This window comes from Theobroma cacao, chromosome 1 (genome assembly GCF_053813885.1).
Source record: "Theobroma cacao isolate CCN51 chromosome 1, ASM5381388v1, whole genome shotgun sequence".
In the NCBI taxonomy this organism is placed as follows: domain Eukaryota; kingdom Viridiplantae; phylum Streptophyta; class Magnoliopsida; order Malvales; family Malvaceae; genus Theobroma; species Theobroma cacao.
This window is the reverse complement of record NC_142639.1, coordinates 4833742-4860619: the sequence shown is the minus strand read 5'-3', so window position 1 is coordinate 4860619 and position 26878 is coordinate 4833742. Positions and strand designations below refer to the sequence as shown.

The following is a 26878-nucleotide window of genomic DNA, read 5'->3' as shown; positions in this document are numbered from 1 at the left end:
AATTCAATAAAAAAATTTTTAATTAATAAAATAGGGATTAAACTAAGAAAAGGCTATATTAAGATAACTTAAGATTAAAATGGTACCGTTCGTAGAACGGGCGTCACGGAGGTGCTAACCCTTCTCCGTGCGTAACCGCACTCTCGAACCCATCTCTAAAACGTGGACCAGTTCTCGTTCTTTCGACGGACCTAAAATTAATTTAGGACTTCGTCGATTAAGAATCGGGTTAATAGGTGACCAATCACACCTAGATAAAAAAGATTGGTGGTGACTCCCGCACCTTGCGATTTAATTTTCGCCCCGCGTCTGACGAACGGGTCCCCGGACCCGCACGTCACGACAGTTTGACAATGGAAACAGCAAAGGGTACGGCTATGTTCAGTTTGAAACACCAGAATCTGCCCAAAAAGCTATTGAAGAACTTAATGGTCGCGATATCAAAGGGAAGAATATGTATGTAAAGCAAAAATCCGTAAAACTACTATATTTTTCTAAGCTTCGCTTTTCTCTGCTGGTAACTGAACATGTACTCACAGTATCTATAGATCTTTTCTATATGCTCTAGTTATGTTGATAATTTCAAGAAGAAGGGTTTTGATTTTTTATGTTTTTCCAAGCTTGAAAAAGCTGAACAAACTATCAGAATCTTCAATGATGAGTATGCAAATGTAGCTTATTAATTTTAATTTCATTTTAGTATTTATCTTTTTCCAAATCTTCAAAAGTTTTAGAAGTTTTTTTATTTTGATTATGGTATAAAATTTCTGGAGTTAACTTTGGGATCCAAACTTACCCTTAAAATCCCTTAATAAGTAGGCAACTTTTATAGTATTTTGCATTTCTTTTTTGCTCCATGGTGCATCTATAATGTGACAGGGTCACAGGATTCCCTTGATCCTTTTGTGTTTGATAAAGGAGCTTTAATGAGTTAATTACCTGATTGCTTGTAGGTATCCTGTTTCACCGCAAGCCTCTACATGTATCCATATGGCACAGACTAAACAGGAGAGAAGATATTTTTGTCAAATTGCTCACACGCAGCGAACAATGGGAGGAGTACCAGGACCCTTCAACACTCCAATTGCTCCAACATATCCGATGTTTAATTATTATGATAAGTCTTTCATTAACTAGAAACCATTGTATAAGTATGATTATGAGTTGATAGGCTCACTTCATCTTTATGTTTGATGATGAATACTAAACTTCACAGTGTCGATACTTCCAGGTTTTTGCACAGATTGCAGGCTTTGCAAGTCAACATGGGAGAGGATGAATGGGCATACGATTGCCCATGATCGCAATCACCCATTTCAGCATTCATATCCACAGGTATTTTCCTCTTCCTTTTCCTAACTTATCCTGTCATTATTTGCACCCAATCTTTTATATATATCTATAAATTTACAATTGCATCACAGTAAATGTTTAACGGGATTATTTTGTAGATTACAGAGGGTTGTTGGTGCAAATAACATGAGAAATGGACATCAAATAGTAGGGAACAACGAAGGGGTTGTGCGGGTGCCAACAGCAACTGCTGCTTTTTCAGCCTTTAATCCTTTTGGCTTTTAGAGAACCATCAAGCTACGGAAAAGAAAAACGAAAGTGCTATTTGGAAATGGACAACTAAAGCTAGCTATCCAAGTGGAGGAGGGAATGCATTTTTCTTGAGAGGCCAACAAATCCAGGACAGGATAGAACATAGGAACTAATGAACTACGTAGGAAACGTATATCTATTTTATGTATAGGAACTAATGAACTACCATATCTATCTTATATATAGGAACTATAACGAACTATGTAGGAACCATATCTATTTTATGCAAAACTAGAATATTTTTGCAATGATTTTTTTTTTTTTTTTTGCATTTATTTCGAATAGTGAATTATTTCTTTTTTATATGGTATTGCATTAAGAAAATGTGGTCATTATGATCAATTAATTTAGTATTTTTTTTCTCGTACTGATATTTGATGCTATAGGGTGGCTTAGGTTTGGAAATCTAGAATTCAGTTAAACTATCACGATTGGCTATCGGTTTGGCTAATATCCCCTTTATTACTATAACAGTTATATAACAATTTAAGCTTGGTTTAGTCTTCTTCGAAGAAGGTGAGATCCACAGTTCCAATCTGTTCCCCGAACTTCTTCACATGATCAAAAGCAAATTCTATTTTCCATTTCCTAACTATTCTTCTTGGACCCTTCCACTTAAACTAACTCATGTGCACCAAAAACAACTTGTTTTTACAATCCATTTTCTCACTCTTATTCTGGAAATGGCTAGAGAATACTAATGCAAAATCGATCAAGATTCATGTCTACTATGCAAGAGTTAAAAAGAGAGAAAATAATAGATATATGGAAGGACTAATAAAGTATGATTTATAACATTTTAGTTTAGCCCCTCAGGTAGCAAATAGCTCAAAACAATTGCATGTCAAAGGCAAAAAAAAAAAAAAATCATAGTTCAAAACATATTTTTTGTTAAACATAATTCTGAGAATAATTTTACTCTGTACACAGCCACATTTAACCTTGGTAACTGAAATAAACAAATTGTTCAAAAGTTATTGGCAATATTAACTCAAGCGAATGTAAATGTAACATATATGTATGGTGTTGAAGGCTTCAAGATAACCAACGATGCATTGGTGGTAGAAACCCAAATAAAAACATAAACAAAAAAAGACATGCCTATTCAACAGTAAAACATGACTTCCTTCACATTTTCTTTGATGTTTGGGAGAGGCCGAACCTCCACGTTTCAGTCTCTTACATTCCGTCTTGCATCTGCAGAGCCACTATCTGCAGTTTCATCCTCTATGTAATAGCGTGCCCGAAAAGCTGCTAGATGAGCATAATATGCAGGAGGCACTGCAAATGTAATCATAATATTATCTGTTAACACTGCCTTAGGAATAAATGGATGATAACCTGAAAACAGATTTAAGAGTAGTTAACGAACAGATCACCAACCTATGGAAACCGACCGAGTACACCTTGCATACCTATAAATGAGTAGAATTATTATATAATAAGAAGAACTATATAAAAATTATCTGTTCACACTATTTCAGATTATAAAGAAAGATGTAAATTCATTACGTGTAACATAAATTATTTGTGAGCACTTGCAAGCTGTCTGCAGTACACTTGTTTTCATCATACAAGACACGGTAATGAGTGGGCTTACTTGTTCCCTACATAACAAAAATAGTGAATACCAATTAAAAAGAAAAACTAGTACAAGACAGAAGAAACATATCATAATTATATAAATTGATCATTATATTAGAAGGCAAGCCTAGTTAACCTGGATTCCAGCATGACTATTGAGATAAAAAATCAAATTCTGTGGGGTGGCAAATCATAGTATCAGCAACAGTACCTGCAAAACATGGTTGTGGTAAAGAGTTAATATAGTACAGCAGCAAGGGAGATCCAAAGAATATGATCAATCCTTATTATAACATTTATTACCTGCTACGATATTGCCACTCTTATCTGTTGGGGCACTGTCAGTCGGAAATAAGCGAGTATGATGCCTCTTCTGCACCACAACAAATGTAACAGGTGGCATATAATTCTCCTCCATTGATGCACAAGCCTGGAAGACATACAATTGCTGGCATCAGCAAGCCCAAACACCAAACATTGCACAAACAAAAAGTAGGTGACATTATTAAGCATGCTCTGCTAGTTGAAAAATCATGAACGCCATACATTCTTCGTATTTTCCATTTTAAATAAATACTCCAGTAGTTTGATATACAAAAAACCATATAACAGACTCCATAGCATTCAAAATAATAGGAGTTTTTAGTTTATAAGACAATACTTATAGTTCATGCTGATGGCAGGCTCAATAATTTTTTTTTTTCAAAAGACACTGAGCTGTTACTTAGTCCAAGTGAGAGAAAAGTTCTACAAACCCTGTACCCCCTTCTACCCCTAAAAACAAACCTTTAAAATACCTTTCGAATTGCATCCATTTCATAGAGCAAAACTTGACTAAATTGGCCTTCACTAACACCATCTATGCCAAATTAAAAAACCCAAGATCATCAATGCCACTAAAAACATTCAAGAATTGGGTGATCAGAAACAAAGGCTACCTGTAGAAATAATCCTTAAAGGTTTTCTTCCAGTTGATTTGTAGAAAGCAATAAGCAATTCCCTGAAGAAAACAGGTTATTCTTGATAGAAGGAAGCAGACATCTTCCAATAACACTATAACATGGTCCTAAAAATAAAACCATATTCACCTCCATACCTAATCATTCCACTATGAACAACACCCTTATGAGGATCCTGAACTGTTTTATAGAGATCCTGGATTATTTCCTCCCGATGAGGCTGTACAGAGACTATTCCTCGGTACTTAGTTATCTCTGGCCAATCAATTGAAGCAACCACCTGCAACCAGTCAATTACCTTTTAACAAGATGCAGAAATAGAAAAGAGACAATGGTGAACAAGACCGTGCTTACTGCAGCTATTGAAGGACTAGAATCTTCCCCAGGTTGTGGATGAGTGACATCCGCACCAAATATAATTGTAGGGACATCAGTCACAAGAGGAATTGTTTTTTCAATGGAATCATTCAGCACAGTATTTCGTCCCCCAACCTAGTAAATTTACAATTCTCAAAAATGACTAAAAAAATACCAAAAGAAGCCAATATCATAAATCGCTAATAACCAATGAGGTAGAAAAACTACCTTCACATTGATCTTCAGAGCAAGATTTTCAAAATATTGAAGGCTTAATTTTGAAGGTTGCTTGGGCTTACAACATTGAGAAACTATACCTAACTCCGTCTCACATATTCGTTTAATTTTCCCTGCAAGCAAAAAGATTTTAGTTGTGAAGAGAAACTAGATACTTTTTAAATCTGGATCTCTTACCATATGAGCCACTCTGATCAGGTAAAATAATTATCAACAACTTAAGTGGCCTATTTTGGCTTGTAGACTCCTCGTAAACATCTAGGAGAGTTTGATCAATTCTAAAAGGATGAGCTGAACGGATAGGGACAGCAGCCGTATGGCGAAATACCTTGTATAACAAGCAGATGAAAATCAAGTCAGTCAATTACTTAATAACAAACAAAAAATCTGCTTGCAAGAAACGGCACAGCATACCATTCCTTTGTTATTACACATTTCCACCAATCGTGTACAGAAGTCATTTGAAATATTTGCATAATTTGAGGAGTAGTTCACACAAGTCCAATTATCCACTTCTCCACCATTGATCATTTTCTGTAGAACAAAAAAACAAAAAAAATAATCAGTGAAAATCCTGGTACAGCAACACTTCATACAAATGACTACAATTGCCTTCAGGTTCCAAGGACAATGTAAATAGGGTTCGGTTACTAGTAACTTCAAAGAGACCACCATTCTTCTAAGCCTCAAAGCCAAGAAAAGCATCATTCCGCAAATTTTCGGCTGGATATAGTATTATGAATGCTCCAATCACGCCCAGAGCTAATCCAATATAAATCCCCCAAAAGAATTTAAGACACATCACAATGTCAAACATACAATGCGGAAACATGTGCAACTCCAGTTCCCTTGGAAATTTAATCTTTGGTGCAAGAAGAAAGGGCTGACCCAATCATCTTGACTTCTTTCTGGTTTCTCTATTTTTTTATTCCAACGGAAATGAACGACACAGTCAAAGAAAACTAGTATAGCACCTTGTTGATCATGTTCCATGCCCCTTTACTAGGTTTAACACTTTTTTCTGGTCCAGTATCATGATACTTAAGCTGCAGCAACCAAAACATACGAACATCATATTTCATAATAAAATACCAAGCATGATTTCTCTTGAAATATAGCATTTTGGGATGAACTTACCACTGGAGCAGGCAAAACTCGCGCTTCAACTAGTGCAAGTTCTTGTCCAACATGAATTCCAAATTCACTTACACGCTCTTCTCCGTTAAAATTATTATTGCTCACCATCTGCAGCAACATGATATGCCAAGTCACATCATTGCTCTTAATTAATCAACAAAAAAGTGAGTATCTCAATGTTGCTGTACCCTTCTAATGTCCCTCTCCCTATCAGGTGGACGTTTACAGGTTGCTTTCAACAGAGCTCTCACTTGTTGATCATTTAGCATTTTTGTGTATCTCTGTCCTTCAACAATCTGGCACAGCTGCATAACAAACAAAATCATTTAGGAGAGAAGGGTAAAAATTATCAGTAAAGAAAGAGGTAAAAAAATTATAAGAAGAAAAAAATTCCATATCCATATAAACTGAACCTCCATTGGGAAGTAAACAGGTTTTGCTTCACTTCCAGATTGAAGGGCAGGCAACGATGCATGTTTAAGCTCAATTTTGTGATTTTCAAGGAAATATTGAACCACAGACACATTTGATTTCTTGTCGTCAAGAGTAAACCTAGCAAAACCAAAAATTGCACAAAAGTATAATAAGACTAAATAGGAAGAGAGAACAGGAGTTAGATTAATGAAAAAAAAAGAGTACTACATCATTGATGACAATATTACAGAGAAAATAAGGTTCAGGAATCAAGTGTTATACAATCATTTTTCTTATTACAGAAATCCTCATCTTGTAAAGCACCTCTATGTTCCCGAGATATCCCTCACAATCCCATTCAAATATTTTAAAATCTACTTTTCAGCATTATCCAGACCGGTTCTTTGCACAGCGATGATGGTAGCTATTGACTCACATACCTAGCATGAAATATATTCTGGAACAAGTTGATTATTAACTCTGATCGATTTGAATATGGAACTTATTTGGGTAGTAAACATATGAGACTGCCACAAGCATCCAATTGTGACAGAACGTCAGATCACCCAAAAACAGTTCTACCATACCGGCCCAAAAAAGGTACTTTAGTATGTCAAATAGCTTCAGAAAATTATGAGCAATTATAACAAACTCACGTTAACTCTCTTATTGGCAATTTGGATATGCCAACGATCTTGCAAGTTTTTGCACCATACTTCATGTGCGTAAGTCGCACCTTCACCCCTTTCAGGGCCTTTTTCACCTAAAAATCATGGCAATAGAAACAACCTATAAGAAATTCAACCACTTTGATGATATAAAACACTTTGAAACAAATAAGTGACTACACAAAGAGTAAGAACAGAGAGATAAGGAGAATGATACTTTAACACAATCTTGATCAGACAGAGGTCTTGAAAAGCTTGTATACTTGAAATGTTTGGCAACAAAGTCCGAAACTAAAAGTGGCTCATAGAATGATCGAGCAGACACATCTGTAAAGCAAAACCAGAGATTTGCAAAGGAAAACCAGTTCAACTACAACTAAAACATTAAGTACAAGTTGCTACACAAATCTTAAGAAGGAACAACAAGCATGGAATAGCTACCAATATTAAGAGATAAACCCATTTGAGTGGGCCGAAGACTCTGATAATACCCCTTCCAATAATCGATTCCATTACCAAGCTCTCCTTTACCACCTAAATCTGGGTGGAAAAATGACCTTCCTACCACAGTATAACTGCAAAAGGAAGTTTCAAGTAGATTTATCCGCTACAGAGGCGTATAATTACTAACAACAAATGCTTAACATTCTATCAACAGGCGAGTACTTCTCAGATGGTTTAGCCCTAAGAACAACATCCAGCGCTTGAATAGTTTCTTGAGGAGCTTCCAAATGCCCTCCAAGCAAGAACTCCTGCAAACAATGAAGATCAGGTTTCGATGCCAATTTGACCGCCACCTTATATTCCCGTTCCTTCCTGCAATAACAGGCAACCAGACCAATAACCCTTAGACAAAAACGATAATAAAAACGAAATTTCATATAGACACCATCATAGTATAAAACAATATTACCTTGCTTTACTAGATGAACTACGACCTTGGTCTTCATCGATTATCGTAACAAGAAACTCCTTTGACTTAAAAGGCAGAGCACCAGCTGTGTACAAGCTCTTCCCGCCATCGTAGGCTGGACACCAACCACCAAGGTGGGACTGCTTGTACAACTCAGCGAATTGTTGCATTATAAATCTGTTCATCTTCTTTGAGGTTACCTCAGGAGTTATAGAAACCTATAATACGTAATAAAGTACCAAAAGCCATTAAAATAGAAAAGCAAAAAATGAAAAAGAAAACAGAGATGGCAATGAGGTAAATAAATAACCAAACAGAAGAAACCAATAAAACTCAAAAAATAGGGAATAAAGAAAATAGCGTAAATAATTTAAGCATATAATTAACAGTTAAAATCTTCCATAATTGGCTTCTAACATAAATTAAAATATAAAAACAATCTATAAAAGAAATTACTAGAAGCCTTCCACGACCAAAAAAAAAAAAAAAGACAGAGATATAAGCAAAAAAGAACAAAAGAGAAAAAAATTACAAAAATAAAACGATTAAAACAAAAAAGGAAGGCCGACATATGACAAGAGTAGGAGTGGCTAAAAATCAATGGGAAAGACAGAGAGGAGAAGAGAGAGAGTTACATCGTAGTGATGAAGATCTTTGTCAGCAACCTTAACGAGGAAATGATTGGCTCTACCATAGCATTTTTTACCTTCCCGACCTACACCTGGCCTTTGCGAGAACCTAATCGCCTTTGACAACGACGGAGGAAGAGGAGGCGCGATCGTCGCAGCCTCTGGCTCCAATGTAAGCTTTTCCGAGACCTCTCTCATCAGTGATTCCGCACCAGAACTCGACGGAGGATGATACGCCGGAGCCGTAGATGTCGAAGGAGCAGAAGGAGGAGGTGGCTGAGTAGGAGCCACCTGAGGAGGAGACGGAGTGTAAGAGGAATAAGGAGGAGGACCAAAGGGTCCACGTCCTCCACTAGCTTCACGACCTCTTCCTCTAGCATTGCCGCCACCGCGAGAGAGAGACGGCGACGCTTGACCTCTACCAGAGTCCCTTCCCTGCCCAAGTCCAGACATTGCCGCTAAACGACAGAGAGATAGTGTCAAGATGAAATTTCAGAAGGCGAGAAACAGAATACAAAGATGATAGAGTTACCGGTGGAGACTTTTGAAATGACTCTCCGAAAAACCAGTTGAAGAGAAGTGAGCCTTTCTTTATAAAAGCCACAGAGCGAAGACTTTGGAAGACGTGTGTATACGATGCCTCATTTTATAGGTGAAAGGACAGTGACGGCTAAGACGTGGCTTTTAATGACGAATTTGCCATCATTCCTTTAACAAAATGTCGGATGAGTCTTTATGGCCCTGTTTCTTCTTTTTCTTTTTGTACGAAAACGTTAACGACTTTGGCATTGCTGAAGTTTTGATGGGTTGTACTAGCCGTAATGGGTACGAATTTGAAGGGTTCGGGGTGGGGTGTCAGTTTTCTTTTTCCTTTTTAACCCATGATATTTTTTTTTCCTCGACAGTGCGATAACTCGGTCAGTTTTTACTAATAACATATAAGTGAAAAAATTGTTCTATAAAATGAAATGTAATAAATATAATTGAATTGTAACTTATTGTTACTTTTCTCATCTTTAATAATATTATTTTTATTTTGTAAGTTCTGATATAGTTACTTCAAATATTACTAGTGACATTAATGATTCATAAACTCAATTAATTGCTTATATATTTGAATTAACAACACAATAAAGTTTACTATTCACGGGTTTAAAAAAATTTCATTTAAAGAATAAAATGTGATTACTTATAATTTCACGATATTTATCAACTAAAAATATTTTTTTGAAAGGTATCAATTAAAAATACTGATGTATATTTAAAAATAAGTTCTATTTCACTAATATGATAAAGGCTCAAAAATATTCATTGTATTGCCTTTTAAAATGCTCTATAAAAGGCAATACAACGAACATTTTTAGTGTCCATTATACTTACTATACACACACGGTTAATATATTTATCAAATCTTAATGATGACAGTAAGAATTCATTAATTCAATTAATTATTTCAATATTTGCACTAACAACTCAGTAAAGCTTAATATTCATGGAAGTATACAAAATTTGTATAAAACACAACGTGATTAAAATACTCATAATTCCACAATATTTACCAATTAAAAATATTTACACATATTTTACTAATCTTATAAAAGTTCAAAAATGTTCTAAAATAGGCAACCAATGAAAATTTTTAGTGTTCATGATACTTACTATACATATGCGGTTAACATCGTTATCAAATCTCTATGATGATGGTAAGTATTCATTAATTCAATTAATTGACTATATATTTGTGTTAACAACTCAACAAAGTTTAATATTAACAGAAGTAAAAAAAAAATTCTATAAAAACAAAATATGATTAAAATACTCATAATTTCGTGGTATTTACCAATTAAAAATACTTAACACATATTCATAAATAAGATCCATTTTAATAATCTTATATTCAAAAAATGTTCTATAAAAAGCAAAACAAAGAACATATTTGGTGTCCATGATACTTACTATACATACACGTTAAACATCTTTATCAAACCTTAACGATGACACTAAGGATTTATTAATTCAATTAATTGATTCCATATTAGATTCAATATTTGCATTAACAACTCAATAAAGTTTAATATTCAGTAATGAAAGATATTATGATCTCAATAACGAGTTATTAATCTCACATTACCAGACACTAGAGTTAGATGAGACAATATTGAAAGGTTCACACCTTTTTCAACATGTGGGGCGCTTTTTATAGGAAAACAACCATGATGTTAGCGAGTGAAAGTGAACAATACCTTACAAGTTGATATGAAATGTGATAGCTCGTATTAGAGTGGGCTCTAATTGTACTAATGATGTGCCATTAAAGACAATAAACCTTTATTGCCATTAAAATAATTTTTAACTATTAATGTTTAATAAGTTAATAAACGTGTTATGTATACACGTTTAAATATATAGCACGATTAAGTAAACGTGTTTGTCATGTCAGATACAAAATACGTTAAAAGTAAACCAAAAACCTATTTAACTCGTATCTTCTCTTATCGTGTTAACGTGTCGTGTCCAAAATTACCAAGTCTAACTTCAATATCTAATATTATTCAAACTTTTATTTCAAAAATCAACATATTATTTCATTCAAATTGAGATACAACATTTTGAATTTTATTCATTTAAGAAAAATTAACTATATTTAGTACCTTCTATTATCAATTTTCTTTAAATGGAAAACATCGAAAAAGTTATCCTACTTTAAATAAAATAATAAATAGATTTTCATATAGCAATTTAACAAACATTAGATTTTAAAATGTACATTTAGGCTATCTTATTTTACACCCACATTGAAATTATATTTAGACAATCTTATAGCAAGTCAAAGTTCAAGGAAAGAAAAAAGGAAACAACTTTTGTTTTTTTTAATTTGAATTACATGTGTTATGTACTAAACAGTATTGGTTCCGAATCTAAGAGGTTTTATTATATTAAGAAAGAAGGCATCTGATAAGGCTTTCCACAACAAAAAGAAAGGAATCATGTGAAAACCCAAGATTCAAAGAGGAAAAAAGAACATAAAATAATGCATTCTACTGAAAACTTCTTCATGTGAATGGCTTTTGCCACATTTGAAACACAGTGGACTGCGCCCTCCTTCTCCGATCAATTTGTAAAATTGCAGAAACAAAGGAGAATAAATAAGAGATGTACGCACGACCAAATAAACTAGCAAATCTCCCCATCATCTAATCATTAGAAACCTTTGGATATTGTACACCATTCAACTTCCAAATTGACAACCTTCTTTTTGAGAAATGAGGAGAGAGAAAGGGATTTAAATACATGGGTGCCAAAAACGGCACCGTTTTGCCACCCGCACAACCAGAAGAATAGCGCCGAAGCGGCGCCGGGTCCCTTGGGCTACTGAAGGGAGCCCGCGTGCCTCCTCACGGCCCGGACTTCTTAGGCTAATCCGAGCCATTTCCAAAACAAACGCACAGTATTCAAGGACATTAACCTAAACCAACTTTAAAAATCGAATTACCATCTAATTCTCACAACTTTACACCTTCATATTTCCCACATCAAACCCCAAAAATACAAAATAAATATAAAAATAAAGTTGTTAAATCTACGCTCTCTCACCCCTAATCCTCCGAGCCAACTGGATATCCTTAGGCATAATAGTAACCCTCTTAGCGTGAATGGCGCACAGATTGGTGTCTTCGAAGAGACCCACCAAGTAAGCCTCAGCCGCCTCCTGAAGAGCCGCAACGGCGCTGCTTTGGAACCTCAGATCGGTCTTGAAATCCTGGGCAATTTCCCTCACCAGCCTTTGGAATGGGAGTTTCCTGATCAGGAGTTCGGTGCTCTTTTGGTACTTTCGGATTTCACGCAAGGCCACGGTTCCTGGCCTGAACCTGTGTGGCTTCTTGACTCCGCCGGTGGCTGGGGCTGATTTTCTAGCGGCTTTGGTAGCCAATTGCTTTCTTGGTGCCTTGCCTCCAGTGGATTTTCTGGCGGTTTGCTTAGTACGAGCCATTTGGAAAGTGAAAAGTGGAATGGGGCTTCAGTGACTTGCTGTTTGCTTCTTGAGAAAATGAGAGAAGATTTGGGATGCGAAATTTGGGTGGGGGTTTGGGGGTTTCATATAGAGGAGCTTAGAAGCGTGGGAGATTCGATAACTGGGAAATTTTGGAGTGGGGAGGATCTTTCCTTTTTTTTTTTTTGATCGTACGGTGGAGAGAGGGAGTGCCTGGGATTGTAATCCGCGTCAAATGGAAAGGACCAATAGGGTTTGTTTGTTTGTTTAGGCGCTAAATATCTTCATTTCACGCCCTTTCATGGAAATTTTGGAGGGCTGGGAACTGTGAAAATTTTGAAATAAATTTTTGCCGAATTTGGTGTTGTGCGCGGAAAAAGATTGTCGTTTTGAAAACTACTTTTGTTAAGCTTTGGAAGGCAAGTTTGTAATCAACTGGAGGCCCAAAGACGCATATGTTACTAGAACTGACCAAATCAAGAACGAGGCATTGGGTATTTTGTTGGAAAAAATGTTAAAAATTTTGAAAAAAAGGGTCCGTTGTTTTGCAGAAAATGTTTTTCAAAAACCATTTTCAGGAGTTAAAGCTATTTGGAAGATTGAAAACATTTTCCAAAGGGAAAGATTTTACGTGTCAACGGGAAAACACTGCTTTCCAATTTGAGGGTTTGGAGCTCAAAAGCCTTTGGGTAGGTTGAGTTCAACGGTTTGAATGTGATTTAACCAACTTGATTCCCTCTTAGGGGAAAGCAGATACTTTGGTGGCTTCATTAGTCGTTGTTGGATTTTGAAGGACTTTTCGTTATTCATTTTTGCTTTTAATTTTGTTTTGTTTGAACAGAAAATAAATCAAATTTTTTATTATTTTGCCTCCTATTGCATTTGGTGTGGATGTTAATGTTCTTGTGATTGTTATAATTTTATGTGTTTCTTATTTTTGGATAAATATTTAATGATTGTGATTGAATTGTTTTCTCGATAATAATTATGCGTATTATTACTTTATTCCTTTATTTCTTTTTTATACTTCAAATAAATATTGAATGCTTTTATAATCAACATTGGTACTCTCACAGGCATGGAGTATTCTTTCTTTGGATGAATTCGTTGCTTTTATTGTTTTTGTGCTTTTTCAGTAACTTTTATTTTTATTTACGTATTCTATTGTATTTTGATTGCTCCTACTAAATTAACAAATAAGATACTTTTTGTAAAACAAATAATCATGATACAATTATTTCTACATATATTATTTTAATCACTATTAAATCAAAATTTATTATGATACTTCTTTTGTTAGAAATACCTAGGTGCAACGCATAGGTCACCCTCTAGTGACGAGAATAAAACTAATGATAAATTGCAAAAGTGTTATATGTAACAAAGGCACTGAAGAAACAAGAACGCTAACATATGCTTCAGCATCAAATTTAGGGAATGCCATGGGAACAAATTCAACAAAATAAGGTTTGGAGAAAATGACCACAAGTTTTCTAATGGGTGCATTTTTTTTTTAATTTTGTTAAATTCTTTTATTTTTTGATCTCTTAGGGTTTCAACGTGTATATAAAACACATAAATGATGACATGGATGGAAACTAACTGAAAAATTTTTTAACAACTGTGAAATGGTTAAATTTGTTAAGATTATGTGAAATGATAATGAAATAAGTTGGAGTTTTAGTTTTGTGTGCTTTTCCAAGCTTGAAGAAGTTGAGCAAGCTATTAGAATCCTCAATGATAAATATGCAGGTGCAGCTTATTAATTTTAATATTTACTTTCTTCCAAATCCGCAAAAGTTTTGGAAGTTTCTTTTGTTTTGATAGAGTTAACTTTGGGATTCAAACTTACCCTTAGAATCCCTCAATAAGTAGGCATCTTTTATAGTATTTTGCATTTCATTTTTCTTCCATAGTGCATCTATAATGTGACAGGGTTACAGGATTGCCTTGATCCTTTTCTGTTTAATAATGGAGCTTTAATGAGTTAATTACCTGATTGCTTGTCGTTATCATGTTTCACCGCAAACCTCTACATGTACCCATGGCATAGACTAAAGAGGAGAGAAGATATTTTTGTCAAATTGCTCACACAACGAACAATGGGAAGAATACCGGGACCCTTCAGCACTCCAATTACTCCAACATATCCAATGTTTAATTATTATGGTAAGTCTTTCATTAACTAAAAACCATTGAATAAGTATGATTATGAGTTGATAGGCTCACTTCAACTTTATGGTTAATGATGAATACTAAACTTCATAGTGTCGATACCTCCAGGTTTTTGCACAGATTCCAGGCTTTGCAAGTCAACATGAGGAGAGGATGAATGGGCATATGATTGCCCATAATCGCAATTACCCATTTCAGCATTCATATCCACAGGTATTTTCCTCTTCCTTTTCCTAACTTATCCTGTAATTGAAGATTTGCACTCAATCTTTTATATATATTTGTAACTTTAAAATTGCATTACAGTAAATGTTTAACAGGGTTATTTTGTAGATTGCAGAGAGCTATTAGTGCAAATAAAATGAGAAATGGGCATCAAATAGAATTGAACAACGAAGGGTTGTGCGAGTGCTTGCAGCAACTGCTGCTTTTCAGCCTTTAATCCTTTTGGTTTTTAAAGATGGATCAAGATACGGAAAAGAAAAATTAAAATGCTATTTTAAAATGGACAACTAAAGCTAGCTTTCCAACTGGAGGAGGGAACGCATTTTTCTTGAAGGCCAACAATATCAGGACAGGATAGAATATAGACACTAACAAACTATGTAGGAAAAATATCTATTTTATAGATAGGAGTTAATGAACTATGTAAGAACCATATCGATCTTATGTATAACTAGAATACTTTTGCAATGAAATTTCTTCCACAATTTTTTTTTGCATTTATTTTAAATTGTGAATTATTTCTTTTTGTTATGGTATTTGCCTTAAGAAAATATGGTCACTATAATCAATTTATTTAGCATTTTTGTCTGACATTTAACCTTAGTAACTGAGCAATATGATTCAAAAGTATCCAGCTCAAGAAAACCTCAACCTGTGACATGTACACAAAAACCAAACAAAGCCTTGAACCAAAAAGAATTATCAGGAGGGCAGTCCCCAACTTCCAGGGATAAACAAAATGTTCAAAAGCTATTGGCAAAATCAACCTAAGGCAATGTAAATGTAACATATATGTATAGTGTTGAAGGCTTCAAGATACACTACAGAACCATCCATTAACCAACAATGCATTAGTGGAAGAAACCTAAATAAAAACATAAACAGAAAAATACACACCTATTCAGCAGTAAAACATGACTTCCTTCACATTTTCTCTAATGCTTGGGAGAGGTTGAGCCTCCACGTTTCTGTCTCTTGCATTCCGTCTCGCATTTGCAGAGCCAGTGTCTGAAGTTTCATCCTCTATGTAATAGCGTGCCCGAAAAGCTACTAGATGAGCATAATATGCAGGAGGCACTAGAAATGTAATTGTCATATTATCTATTAACACTGGCTTAGATATAAAGTGATGATAACTTGAAAACAAATTTAAGAGTAGTTAACAAAAAATCACTAACCTATGGAAACCGACCGAGTACATCTTGCATACCTGTAAATGGGTAGAATTATCATATAATAAGTAGAACTAATCTGAGAATTATCTGTTCACACTATTTCAGGTTATAGAAAAAGATGTAAACCCATTACGTGTAGCATAAATTGTTTGTGAGCACTTGGAAGTTGTCTGCAGTGAACTTGTTTTCATCATACAAGACATGGTAATGAGTGGGTTTACTTGTTCCCTACATAACAAAAATAACGAATACCCAATTTAAAAGAAAAACTAAAATCAGATAGAGGAAGCATATCAATAATTGTATAAATTGATCATCATATTAGAAGGCAAGTCTAGTTTACCATGATTCCAGCATGACTATTGAGATAAAAATCAAATTCTGTGGGGTGACAAATGATAGTATCAACAACAGTACCTGCAAAACATGGTTGTGGTAAAAAGTTAATACAATACTGCAGCAAGGGAGGTCCAGAGAATATGATCAATCCTTATTATGACATTTATTACCTGCTACGATATTGCCACTCTTATCTGTTGAGGCAGTGTCAGTAGGAAATAAGCGAGTACGATGCCTTTTCTGCACCACAACAAATGTAACTGGTGGCATATAATTATCCTGTATTGATGCACAAGCCTGGAAGGAATACAATTGCTGGCATCAGCAAGCCCAAAGACCAAACATTGCACAACTAAAAAGTAGCAGACATTATTAAGCATGCTATGCTAGTTGAAAAATCATGAACTCCATACAATCTTTGTATTTTCCATTTAAAGAAATGCCCAAGTAATTTGATAATCAAAGAACCATATAACAGACTCCATAGCTTTCAAAATAATAGGAGTTACGAGTTTACAAGACAATACTTATAGTTCATGCTGATGGCGGGCTCAATAAGATTTTTTTTCCAAAAGACACTGAGCTGTTACTTAGTCCACGTGAGAGAATAGTCCTACAAACCCCCACCCCCTTCCACCACCAAAAATAAACCTTTAATATACCTTTCGAATTGCATCCATTTCATAGAGCAAAACTTGACTAAATTGGCCTTCACTAACACCATCTCTGCCAAATTAAAAAAACGCAAGATCAGCAATGTCACTGAAAAAATTCAAGAATTTGGGTGATCAGAAACAAAGGCTACCTGTAGAAAATAATCCTTAAAGGTTTTCTTCTAGTTGATTTATAGAAACTGATAAGCAATTCCCTGAAGAAAACAAGTTATTCTTGACGGAAATAAGAAGACGTCTTCCAATAACACTTGAACACAGTCCTAAAAATAAAACCATATTCACCTCCATACCTGATCATTCCACTAGGAACAACACCCTTCTGAGGATCCTGAACTGTTTTATAGAGATCTTGGATTATTTCCTCTCGATGAGGCTGTGCAGAAACTATTCCTCGGTACTTAGTTACCTCTGGCCAATCAATTGAAGCAACCACCTGCAGCCAATCAATTACCTAGCTCTTAACTAGATGCAGAAACAGAAAAGAGACAATGGCGAACATGACTATGCTTACTGCAGCTATTGAAGGACTAGAATCTTCCCCAGGCTGTGGATGAGTGACATCCGCACCAAATATAATTGTAGGGTCATCAGACACAAGAGGAATTGTTTTTTCAATGGCATCATTCAGCACGGTATTACGTCCCCCAACCTGGTAAATTTACAATTCTCAAAGATGACTAAGAAAATACCAAAAGAAGCCAACATCAAAATCCCAAATAATCAATGAGGCAGAAAAAATACCTTCACATTGATCTTCAGAGCAAGATTTTCAAAATATTGAGGGTAATATTTTGAAGCTTGCTTGGGCTGACAACATTGAGAAACAAAACCTAACTCTGTCTCACATATTCGTTTAATTTTCCCTGTAAGCAACAAGATTTTATTTGTGAAGAGATACTAGAATCATCGAAATACATTTTAAATCTGGATCTCTTACCATATGAGCCACTCTGATCAGGTAAAATAATTATCAACAATTTAAGTGGCCTCTTCTGCCTTGTAGACTCCTCGTAAACATCTCGCAGAGTTTGATCAATTCTAAAAGGATGAGCTGAACGGATAGGGACTGCAGCGGTATGACGAAATACCTTGTATAACAAGCAGATGAAAAATCAAGTCAGTCAATTACTTAATAACAAACAAAAAATCTGCATGTAAGAAACTGCACAGCATACCATTCCTTTGTTATTACACATTTCCACCAATCGTGTACAGAAGTCATTTGAAATATTTGCATAATTTGAGGAGAAGTTCACACAAGTCCAATTATCCACTTCCCCACCATTGACCATTTTCTGCAGAACCAAAAAACAAAAAAAAAAAATAATCAGTGAAAATCCTGGTGTAGCAACACTTCATGCAAATGACTACAATTGCCTTCAGGTTCCGAGGGCTATGTAAATAGGATTCTATTACTAGTAACCTCAAAGAGACCACCATTCCTCGAAACCTCAAAGCCAAGAAAAGCATGATTCCCCAAATTTTCAGCTGGATATAGTATTATAAATGCTCCAATCAGGCCCAGAGCTTATCCAAAATAAAGCCCCCAAAAGAATTTAAGACACATTACAATGTCAAACATACAATGCGGAAACATGTGCAACTCCAGTTCCTTTGGAAATTTAATCTTTGGTGCAAGAAGAAAGGGCTGACCCAATCATCTTGACTTGGTTCTGGTTTCTCTATTTTTTTATTCCAAAGGAAATGAACGACACAGTCAAAGAAAACTAGTATAGCACCTTGTTGATCATGTTCCATGCCCCTTTACTAGGTTTAACACATTTTTCTGGTCCAGTATCATGATACTTAAGCTGCAGCAACCAAAACATACGAACATCATATTTCATAATAAAACACCAAGCATGATTTCTCTTGAAATATAACATTTTGGGATGAACTTACCACTGGAGCAGGCAAAACTCGCGCTTCAACGAGTGCAAGTTCTTGTCCAACATGAATTCCAAATTCACTTACACGCTCTTCTCCGTTAAAATTATTATTGCTCACCATCTGCAGCAACACGATATGCCAAGTTACACCATTGTTCTTAATTAATCAACAAAAAAGTGAGTATCTCAATGTTGCTGTACCCTTCTAATATCCCTCTCCCTATCAGGTGGACGTTTACAGGTTGCTTTCAACAGAGCTCTCACTTGTTGATCATTTAGCTTTTTTGTGTATCTCTGTCCTTCAACAATCTGGCACAGCTGCATAACAAACAAAATCATATAGGGGAGAAGGGTAAAAAATATCAGTATAGAAAGTGGTAAAAAGGCAATAAGAAGAAAATAATTCCATATCCATATAAACTGAACCTCCATTGGCAAGTAAATAGGTTTTGCTTCACTTCCAGATTGAAGGGCAGGCAACGATGGATGTTTAAGCACAATTTCGTATTTTTCAAGGAAATACTGAACCACAGACACATTTGTTTTCTTGTCGTCAAGAGTAAACCTAACAAAACCAAAAATTGCACAAAAGTATAATAGAACTAAATAGGAAGAGAGAAAAGGAGTTAGATTAATAAAAAAAAAAAAAGAGAATTACATCATTGATGACAATATAACAGAGAAAATAAGGTTCTGGAATCAAATGTTATATAATTATTTTTCTTATTACAGAAATCCTCATCTTGTAAAGCACCTCTTTTCCCTGAGATATCCCTCACAATCCCATTCAAATACTTTATAATCTACTTTTCAGAATTATCCAGACGGGTTCTTTGCACGGCGATGATGGTAGCTATTGACTCACATATCTAGCATGAAATATATTCTGCAACAAGTTGATTATTAACTCTGATCGATTTGAATATGGAACTTATTTGGGTAGTAAACATATGGGACTGCCACTAGCAATCGAATTGTGACTGAACAGAGATCACCCAAAAACAGTTCTACCATACTGGCCCAAAAAAGGTACTTTAGTATTTCAAATAGCTTCGAATAATTATGAGCAATTATAACAAACTCACGTTAACTCGCTTATTGGCAATCTGGATATGCCAACGATCTTGCAAGTTTTTGCATACGCCATGTGGATAAGTCGCACCTTCACCCCTTTCAATGCCGTTGTCAGCTAAAAATCATGGAAATAGAAACAACATATAAGAAGTTTCAACCACTTTGATGATATAAAACACTTTGAAACAAATAAGTGACTATACACAGAAATAGTAAGAACAGAAGGATAAGGAGAATAATACTTTAACACAATCTTGATCAGACAGAGGCCTTTTCAAGCTTGTACGCTTGAAATGTTTGGTAACAAAGTCCGTAACTAAAAGTGGCTCATAGAATGATCGAGCAGACACATCTGTAAAGCAAAACCAGAGATTTGAAAAGAAAAAACCCATTTGAGTGGGCCGAAGACTCTGATAATACAACTACAACTAAAACATTAAGTACAAGTGGCTACACAAATCTGAAGGAACAAGAAGCATGGAATAGCTACCAATATTAAGAGATAAACCCATTTGAGTGGGTCGAAGACTCTGATAATACCCCATCCAGTAATCTATTCCATTACCAAGCTCTCCTTTTGGACCTAAATCTGGGTGGAAAAATGACCTTCCCACCACAGTATAACTGCAAAAGGACGTTTCAAATAGATTAATCCGCTACAGAGGCATATAAGTTTAGTTTCAGCAATATATTAACAACAAATGCTGAACATTCTATAGATTATCAACAGGCGAGTACTTCTCTGATGGTTTAGCCCTAAGAACAACATCCAGCACTTGAATAGTTTCTTGAGGAGCTTCGAAATGCCTTCGAAGCAAGAACTCCCGCAAATAATGAAGATCAGGTTTCGATACCAATTTGACCGCCACCTTATATTGCCATTCCTTCCTGCAATAACAGACAACCAAACAAATAACCCTTAGACAACAATGATACTAAATAAAAACGAAATTGCATATAGACACCATCATAATATAAAACAATATTACGTTGCTGAACTGGATGAACCACGACCTTGGTCTTCATCGATTATCTTAACAAAAAACTCCTTCGACTCAAAAGGCAGAGCACCAGCTGCGTACAAGCCCTTGCGGCCATCGTAGGCTGGACACCGGCCACCAAGGTGTGACTGCTTGTACAACTCAGTGAGTTGTTGCATTATAATTCTGTTCGTCTTCTTTGAGGTTACCTCAGGAGTTATAGAAACCTATAACCCGTAATAAAGTACCAAAAGCCATTAAAAGAGTAGGGAAAAAAGCTCTCAAAAAAAGAGAGAACGGAAAAAAATGCAAAGGAAAACAGAAATGGAATTGAGGTAAATAAATAACCAAACAGAAGAAACCACTAAAACTCAAAGAATGAGGAATAAACAGAATAGCGTAAATAATTTAAGCATATAATAAAGAGTTAAAATCTTCCATAATTGCTTCTAACATAAATTAAAATAAAAAATCTATAAAAGAAATTACTATAAGCCTTCCACGAACAGAAAAATTTTTACTAGAAAATTAAAAAAAGACAGAGATAGAAAAAACTTACAAAAATAAAACGATTAAAACAACAGAGGAAGGCCAGCAAATGACAAGAGTAGGAGTGGCCAAAAATCAATAGGAAAGACAGAGAGGAAAAGAGAAGAGAGAGAGAGTTACATCGTAGTGATGAAGATCTTTGTCAGCAAACTTAACGAGGAAATGATTGGCTCTGACTTTGCATTTTTCACCGTCCCGACCTACACCTGGCCTTTGGGCTGATCTAATCGCTTTTGACGACGACGGAGGAAGAAGAGGCGCCGTCGTCGCAGACTCTGGCTCCAATGTAAGCTTTTGCGAGACCTCTCTCATCAGTGATTCCGCACCAGAACTCGACAAAGGATGATACGCCGGAGCCGAAGGAGGAGGTGGCTGAGTAGGAGCCACCTGAGGACGAGGCGGAGTGTAAGAGGAATAAGGAGGAGGACCAGAGGGTACACGACCTCTTCCTCTACGACTGCCGCCACCGCGAGAGAGAGACGGCGACGGTTGACCGCTACCGGAGTCCTGTCCCGGGCCACGTCGGCGACCGCCACGTCCAGACATTGCCGTTAAACGGTAGAGAGATTGTGTCAAGATGAAATTTCAAAAGGCGAGAAACTGATTACAAAGATGATACCGTTAGCAGTAGAGACTTTCGAAATGACGCTCCGAAAAACCAGTTGAAGAGAAGTGAGCCTTTCTTTATAAAAGCCACAGAGAGAAGACTTGGTAAGACGTGCGTATACAATGAGTGATTTTATAGGTGCAAGGACAGTGACGGCTATGACGTGGCTTTTAACGAAGAATTTGCCCTCATTCTTCTAACAAATGTCGGATGAGTCTTTATGACCTTTTGTTTCTTCTTTTGTTTTTGTACGAAAACGTTTATCGACTTTGACCTGCTTTGGCATTTTGAAGGGTTGACATCATTTTTAACATGTGAGATACTTTTCACGGGGATAAAACTGTAAGGTTAGAGGGCAAATTTTGCAAGTCGGAATAAACTGATATAGTTGGTATCCGAATGACTCTGCTGGTAAATTGGTAATAACGATATGTCATTAAAATTAACAGACTCTTATTAGAGTAGGTGAGATTGTCATAGTTTTAACAGTGAGTCATTAATTTCACATTGAGGAGGATGTTGAGGTTTTAGTAAAAGTCATTAATTTCGTAACAAGGAAGGATGCATGTTTTCAAAATATAATATTGAATCTCGACTGTATAGTAAAGTGAAATTAAACAATTTAAGTGTTCACATTATTTACTATTCTCGCACTTATTTAATCTTTACCAACAACACTTTTATTTTGCAAATGCTGCTATCTACAACTTCAAATCTTATTGATGATATTAAGAATTCATAAATTCATTGAATTAATAAAAAAGGTTTTTCAAATTGTTGTGGCATCTAAATGGGGTAGTGTTGATGGTATTATTGTGGAGAGCAATTCGGAGAATGTGGTGAAGTGGGCTAAGTAGCCATCTACTGTGTCTTGGAAATATAGATCTACCATGATGCGTTTGGAGTTGTTCAAGTCAAAGCTGAAGCAGTGAAGTTGTCAGAAAATACAAAGATCTGCAAATGAAGTAGCAGATTCTTTGGCAACGGCTTGGGTTCAGAGAGAGATGCATCCTCTGTGGGTTCGTTCAGATGCTGGTGATGAAGTTGCGAGCTGGTACGAGGCTGGCCTGGATTGTCCAGATGGCTAAACGTGCTTGCCCTTTGGATTTCGACAATATCTGTAAGTGATCCAAATGGGGAGATTTATGTTTCAGGGGACTGTTTTCCTGCTTTTGCCCTTGTTTCTACTGTCTCTGTGAATGATTTCTTTTTGATGTATAGGGGTTAGTTCTGTTTTGTTCTTTTGACTAGATCGTCTGCATTGTGGTATGACGTTATGCTAATCTCTGTGAGGTTTGGGGGGTTGTAAATGTCGGTTGCTGGGGTTTGCAGGAGGATGTAGTCCCTGCAGATGTATTTTTTGGTGTTCTGCAAGTCTGTTTTATTGGTGGCTGGAGATTTATTTGCTCCATTGACTGTCTTTTGTTCATTTATCATGATATGAAATGAATGCTGCTCTTCATAAGAAAAAAAATATTTATTTTAACAACAATAAAGTTTAATATATATTCATAAAGTACAAAAGTTCTCTACAAAATGTAATGTATGACTAAATATATTCAAAATTATATGGTACTTACTAAAAATACTTGTGTATCTTTATCAATACCATTTATTTTACTAATATCATAGAAGTTAATAAATGCTCTATAAAATGCAATGTAATTAATATATTTGAATTTCGGATACTTATTATACTTGCACTTTTGTAATTTTTATCAATATCATTTTTATTTGCAAGTGCTAGTATTGGTTAGTTCAAATCTTACCGGGGATAATAAGGACACGTAAATTTAATTAATTGATCAAATATTTACTTTAAGAACATACTAAAGTTTAATATTCATGGAAGTACAAAAATTCTTCATAAAATGTAATGTGTAATTAAACATATTCAAGATTTCAAAATACCTAACAAAGATACTTGTACATCTTTATCAATACCATTTATTTTTCTAATATTATGAATTTTTAGAAATATTCTGTAAATTGCAATACAATGAACATATTTAAATTCCATGATACACACTATATTTACACTTTTCTAATCCTTATCAACATCACTTTTTATTTTGCAAGTGTTTGGTATTGGTTACTTCAAATATTATTGATAACAAAAAAATTCATGAATTCAATTAATTGATCAAATATTTTCTCTATCAACTCAATAAAGTTTAGTATTCATGGAAATACAAAATTTCTCTATAAAATGCAATATGTGATTAAATATATTCAAAATTTCACAATACTTACTAAAAATACTTATTTATCTTTATCAAAATCTTTCTTACATATATTTTGGGAAGGAAATTTAAATCTTACTCTTTTTAAGAAGGAGATTATGATCAACTAATGAATCAAATGCTTAGGTACGTTGTTTTTATCAATATCTTGTTATTATAAAAGTACTAATATTAGACTTCAAATAATGCTAATGATAGTAAATATTTATTTATCATTATTCAATTTATTTACAAAACAGTCGATTCAACAACTCGATAAAGATTAGTACTCACATAAGCTAATAAGCATATCTATTGAGATAAAAGTGTGGGTTTTATGACAGGTAGTATCAAAGTTTATCAAATTCTTTATTAATATAAGACTCTCCATGAGAGATACTAAGATTGAGATATTGCTCTGGATCTCTCTTCTTTATAGGTAGAAGAGCAGTGCAATGAGCACAATAAAAATCTATCTATTCATAAATATTTAATTTATCGATGAACGTTGCATTTAATATGAAAATCAATCAAGTTTAATATTCATAGAATTGAAGGATAAAAAAATGCTCTATGAACAGGTAAAAAACAATATTTTCAAAGGGAAGAGATAAAGAGTCGAATAATCTAATAGTCTTTGAATGAAAAAATTATATATTTTTTTAAATAAAAAATGATGCAATTTTATCTTGAGAGCTTGCATCATTTGCGTACATTTTAAACCATTTAAAACAATTCATCCATGACACCTAGTTCAAACTCATTATCCATTAACCTAAATCATTTGTAAAAACTAATTATATATGGCTCATTGGTCATTAATTAATTATCTCTAATTACTCCTATTATATTAATACTTTATCAGAAACTTTCTTAACATTGCACATTGCGTTCAAGGGCAAAACAGTCAACGCAACAAAGGAGAAAAACGTATACGTCACCCTATTGGGGGACATATCTGAAGAGAAAAAAGGCCATTAGGCGACCAAAACGCGGACCCACCACGCTCATGCACGCCATTTTTGCGCCAACACGACGTTCGTCCACTGCGCCCAACGGCCAATGCCCTGAGCGGTCTCAGAGTCTCGACTTCCCTCATTTCGTTTTCCACGAAATCCGCACGAACATAAATAAACTCAGAGCAGAGGTGGAGCCCATGGACCCTCTCGTGACACGTGTCATTCATCAGTGTGTTGAGTACTATTTGCAAAGCAATCAACAAAACGACAAAATAAGGGAAAAAACTAATTCATTCTTTTCTCTGTAGCCAGTAAGAGGCGGCGCTGATTCCTATGGAGTTGGTTCGTAGAAGATTATTTAAATATCGAATATTTTAATTTAATTATATTATTTAATTGAATTAGGGATCTTTTCCGGCACGGTTAATGGACTTTTGGGCGACAGGCGACTATTATCCAAAAGAAAAAAAAAGGCGGAAAAGTTAAAACATAAAAACAGATTCTACGAGAGGGGAATGTCTTAAGAAAGAAGGTGCTTTTACAGAGGGTAATTAGAAAGTAGGTACAATGGGTACCCTGTACAGTTGGGCCACGTTTCGACATGAGACTGAATCTCGTAGAACATTGACAGATAGGAAAAAGTTTGTCAGTGTCATGTCAAGGGAATCTGCCCACCGGATGATTTCAAGTTTAACACTGTTTACTTGGAAGTAGATAAAAATAGATAAAAATAAAATAAAATCATTATTATTAAATTTAGTACAATGAATAAAATAGTGTAGGAATATTTATTATAATTTATTACAATATTTAATTTAAAAAAAAAGAAAATAATAGAGGATAAAAAAATAAAAATATTTTTTATTATATATATTTATTTATTTTATTTTTAAAATATTAATATTTTATTTATAATCTAATTATTAATATTATAAAATAGTAATATTTATTTATACTTTTAATGTTTATTATGATTATTTATTTTTAAATTATTTTATTTTTAAATATTAATAATTTATAATTTATTTAAAATATTAAATTTATTTATAATTTAATCATTAATATTAAAAATAATAATATTTAATTTATAATAATAAATGTTATTATGATTTTTTATGATTATTTTATTTTTTATTTTTAAATATTAATAATTTATATTTTATTTATAATATTAATAATTTATCATTTAAATAATAACATTTTTACTTATCAATTAACTATTAAATTCCTAAAATATTAATATTGTATTTATAATTTAAATGTTATTGTGATTATTTATTTTTATTTAATTTTATGTTTTAAATATTAATAATTTATATTTTTATTTAAAATATTAATACTTGATCATTTAAATATTAATATTTTATTTATCATTTAATCATTAAAATTTTAAAATATGAATATGTTATTTAAAATTTAAATATTATTATGATTAAAATATTATTACTTTTAATTAATGTTTAAGTTCAAAATATTTTATAATATATAGTTTAAAACTTAAACTTTTTATTATAAT

At 34.3% G+C, this 26878-nt stretch overlaps 3 protein-coding genes and 1 long non-coding RNA gene across 9 annotated transcripts; 1 reads left to right on the top strand and 3 right to left on the bottom strand.

The window, feature by feature from the left end:
• The first annotated feature begins 1244 nt into the window (after positions 1–1244).
• LOC148764454 (uncharacterized) lies at positions 1245–1611 on the top strand. The gene is made up of 2 exons (XR_016025834.1): positions 1245–1335; positions 1452–1611. It is a non-coding gene; the product is annotated as an uncharacterized LOC148764454 (long non-coding RNA).
• Positions 1301–22233, bottom strand: LOC18611495 (protein argonaute 5-like). 4 transcript variants are annotated; one of them, XM_088805398.1, is made up of 23 exons: positions 21695–22233; positions 21035–21252; positions 20784–20933; positions 20536–20669; positions 20288–20397; positions 20057–20160; positions 19398–19536; positions 19173–19289; positions 18985–19092; positions 18822–18893; positions 18258–18377; positions 18020–18170; positions 17824–17945; positions 17594–17731; positions 17373–17515; positions 17214–17276; positions 17071–17134; positions 16579–16705; positions 16413–16486; positions 16203–16297; positions 16073–16104; positions 15792–15971; positions 1301–1365 (listed from the first exon to the last, which is right to left on the bottom strand). In XM_088805398.1, the coding sequence occupies exons 1-22, from the start codon at positions 22118–22120 to the stop codon at positions 15796–15798; spliced, it is 2883 nt and encodes a 960-aa protein (XP_088661524.1). In that variant the 5' UTR covers positions 22121–22233; the 3' UTR covers positions 1301–1365; positions 15792–15795. The 4 variants fall into 4 exon arrangements, with proteins under 4 accessions (XP_088661524.1, XP_017980773.2, XP_088661526.1 ...); XM_018125284.2 differs by lacking the exon at positions 1301–1365 and adding an exon at positions 14604–14912 and having other exon boundaries at positions 21695–22232; XM_088805400.1 differs by lacking the exon at positions 1301–1365 and having other exon boundaries at positions 15579–15971; positions 16579–16648.
• LOC18611497 (protein argonaute 5-like) lies at positions 2989–9120 on the bottom strand. 3 transcript variants are annotated; one of them, XM_088805404.1, is made up of 21 exons: positions 8510–9120; positions 7875–8092; positions 7628–7777; positions 7403–7536; positions 7179–7288; positions 6950–7056; positions 6293–6431; positions 6068–6184; positions 5880–5987; positions 5717–5788; positions 5157–5276; positions 4920–5070; positions 4734–4855; positions 4503–4640; positions 4286–4428; positions 4128–4189; positions 3987–4048; positions 3493–3619; positions 3326–3400; positions 3118–3212; positions 2989–3020 (listed from the first exon to the last, which is right to left on the bottom strand). In XM_088805404.1, exons 1-19 carry the CDS (start codon positions 8954–8956, stop codon positions 3342–3344), a joined length of 2586 nt encoding a protein of 861 aa, XP_088661530.1. In that variant the 5' UTR covers positions 8957–9120; the 3' UTR covers positions 2989–3020; positions 3118–3212; positions 3326–3341. The 3 variants fall into 3 exon arrangements, with proteins under 3 accessions (XP_088661530.1, XP_088661531.1, XP_088661537.1); XM_088805405.1 differs by lacking the exon at positions 2989–3020 and having other exon boundaries at positions 3150–3212; positions 3987–4050; XM_088805411.1 differs by lacking the exons at positions 2989–3020; positions 3987–4048 and having other exon boundaries at positions 3150–3212; positions 8510–9119.
• Positions 11674–12654, bottom strand: LOC18611496 (histone H3.2). The gene has a single exon (XM_018125296.2). The coding sequence runs from the start codon at positions 12492–12494 to the stop codon at positions 12084–12086; it is 411 nt and encodes a 136-aa protein (XP_017980785.1). The 5' UTR covers positions 12495–12654; the 3' UTR covers positions 11674–12083.
• Positions 22234–26878: the final 4645 nt, after the last annotated feature.

Coding starts and splice junctions, on each gene's coding strand:
- LOC18611497 (XM_088805404.1), bottom strand. CDS start 8,956: ATGTCTGGACTTGGGCAGGGAAGGGACTCTGGTAGAGGTCAAGCGTCG. Junction 6,432..6,949: donor TTGCCAATAAGAGAGTTAAC/GTGAGTTTGTTA, acceptor TGGTTTTGCTAG/GTTTACTCTTGACGACAAGA. Junction 4,856..4,919: donor TGATCAGAGTGGCTCATATG/GTAAGAGATCCA, acceptor TTTTGCTTGCAG/GGAAAATTAAACGAATATGT.
- LOC18611495 (XM_088805398.1), bottom strand. CDS start 22,120: ATGTCTGGACGTGGCGGTCGCCGACGTGGCCCGGGACAGGACTCCGGT. Junction 17,135..17,213: donor TTAAGGATTATTTTCTACAG/GTAGCCTTTGTT, acceptor TTAATTTGGCAG/AGATGGTGTTAGTGAAGGCC. Junction 15,972..16,072: donor TACTCGGTCGGTTTCCATAG/GTTAGTGATTTT, acceptor TTACATTTCTAG/TGCCTCCTGCATATTATGCT.
- LOC18611496 (XM_018125296.2), bottom strand. CDS start 12,494: ATGGCTCGTACTAAGCAAACCGCCAGAAAATCCACTGGAGGCAAGGCA.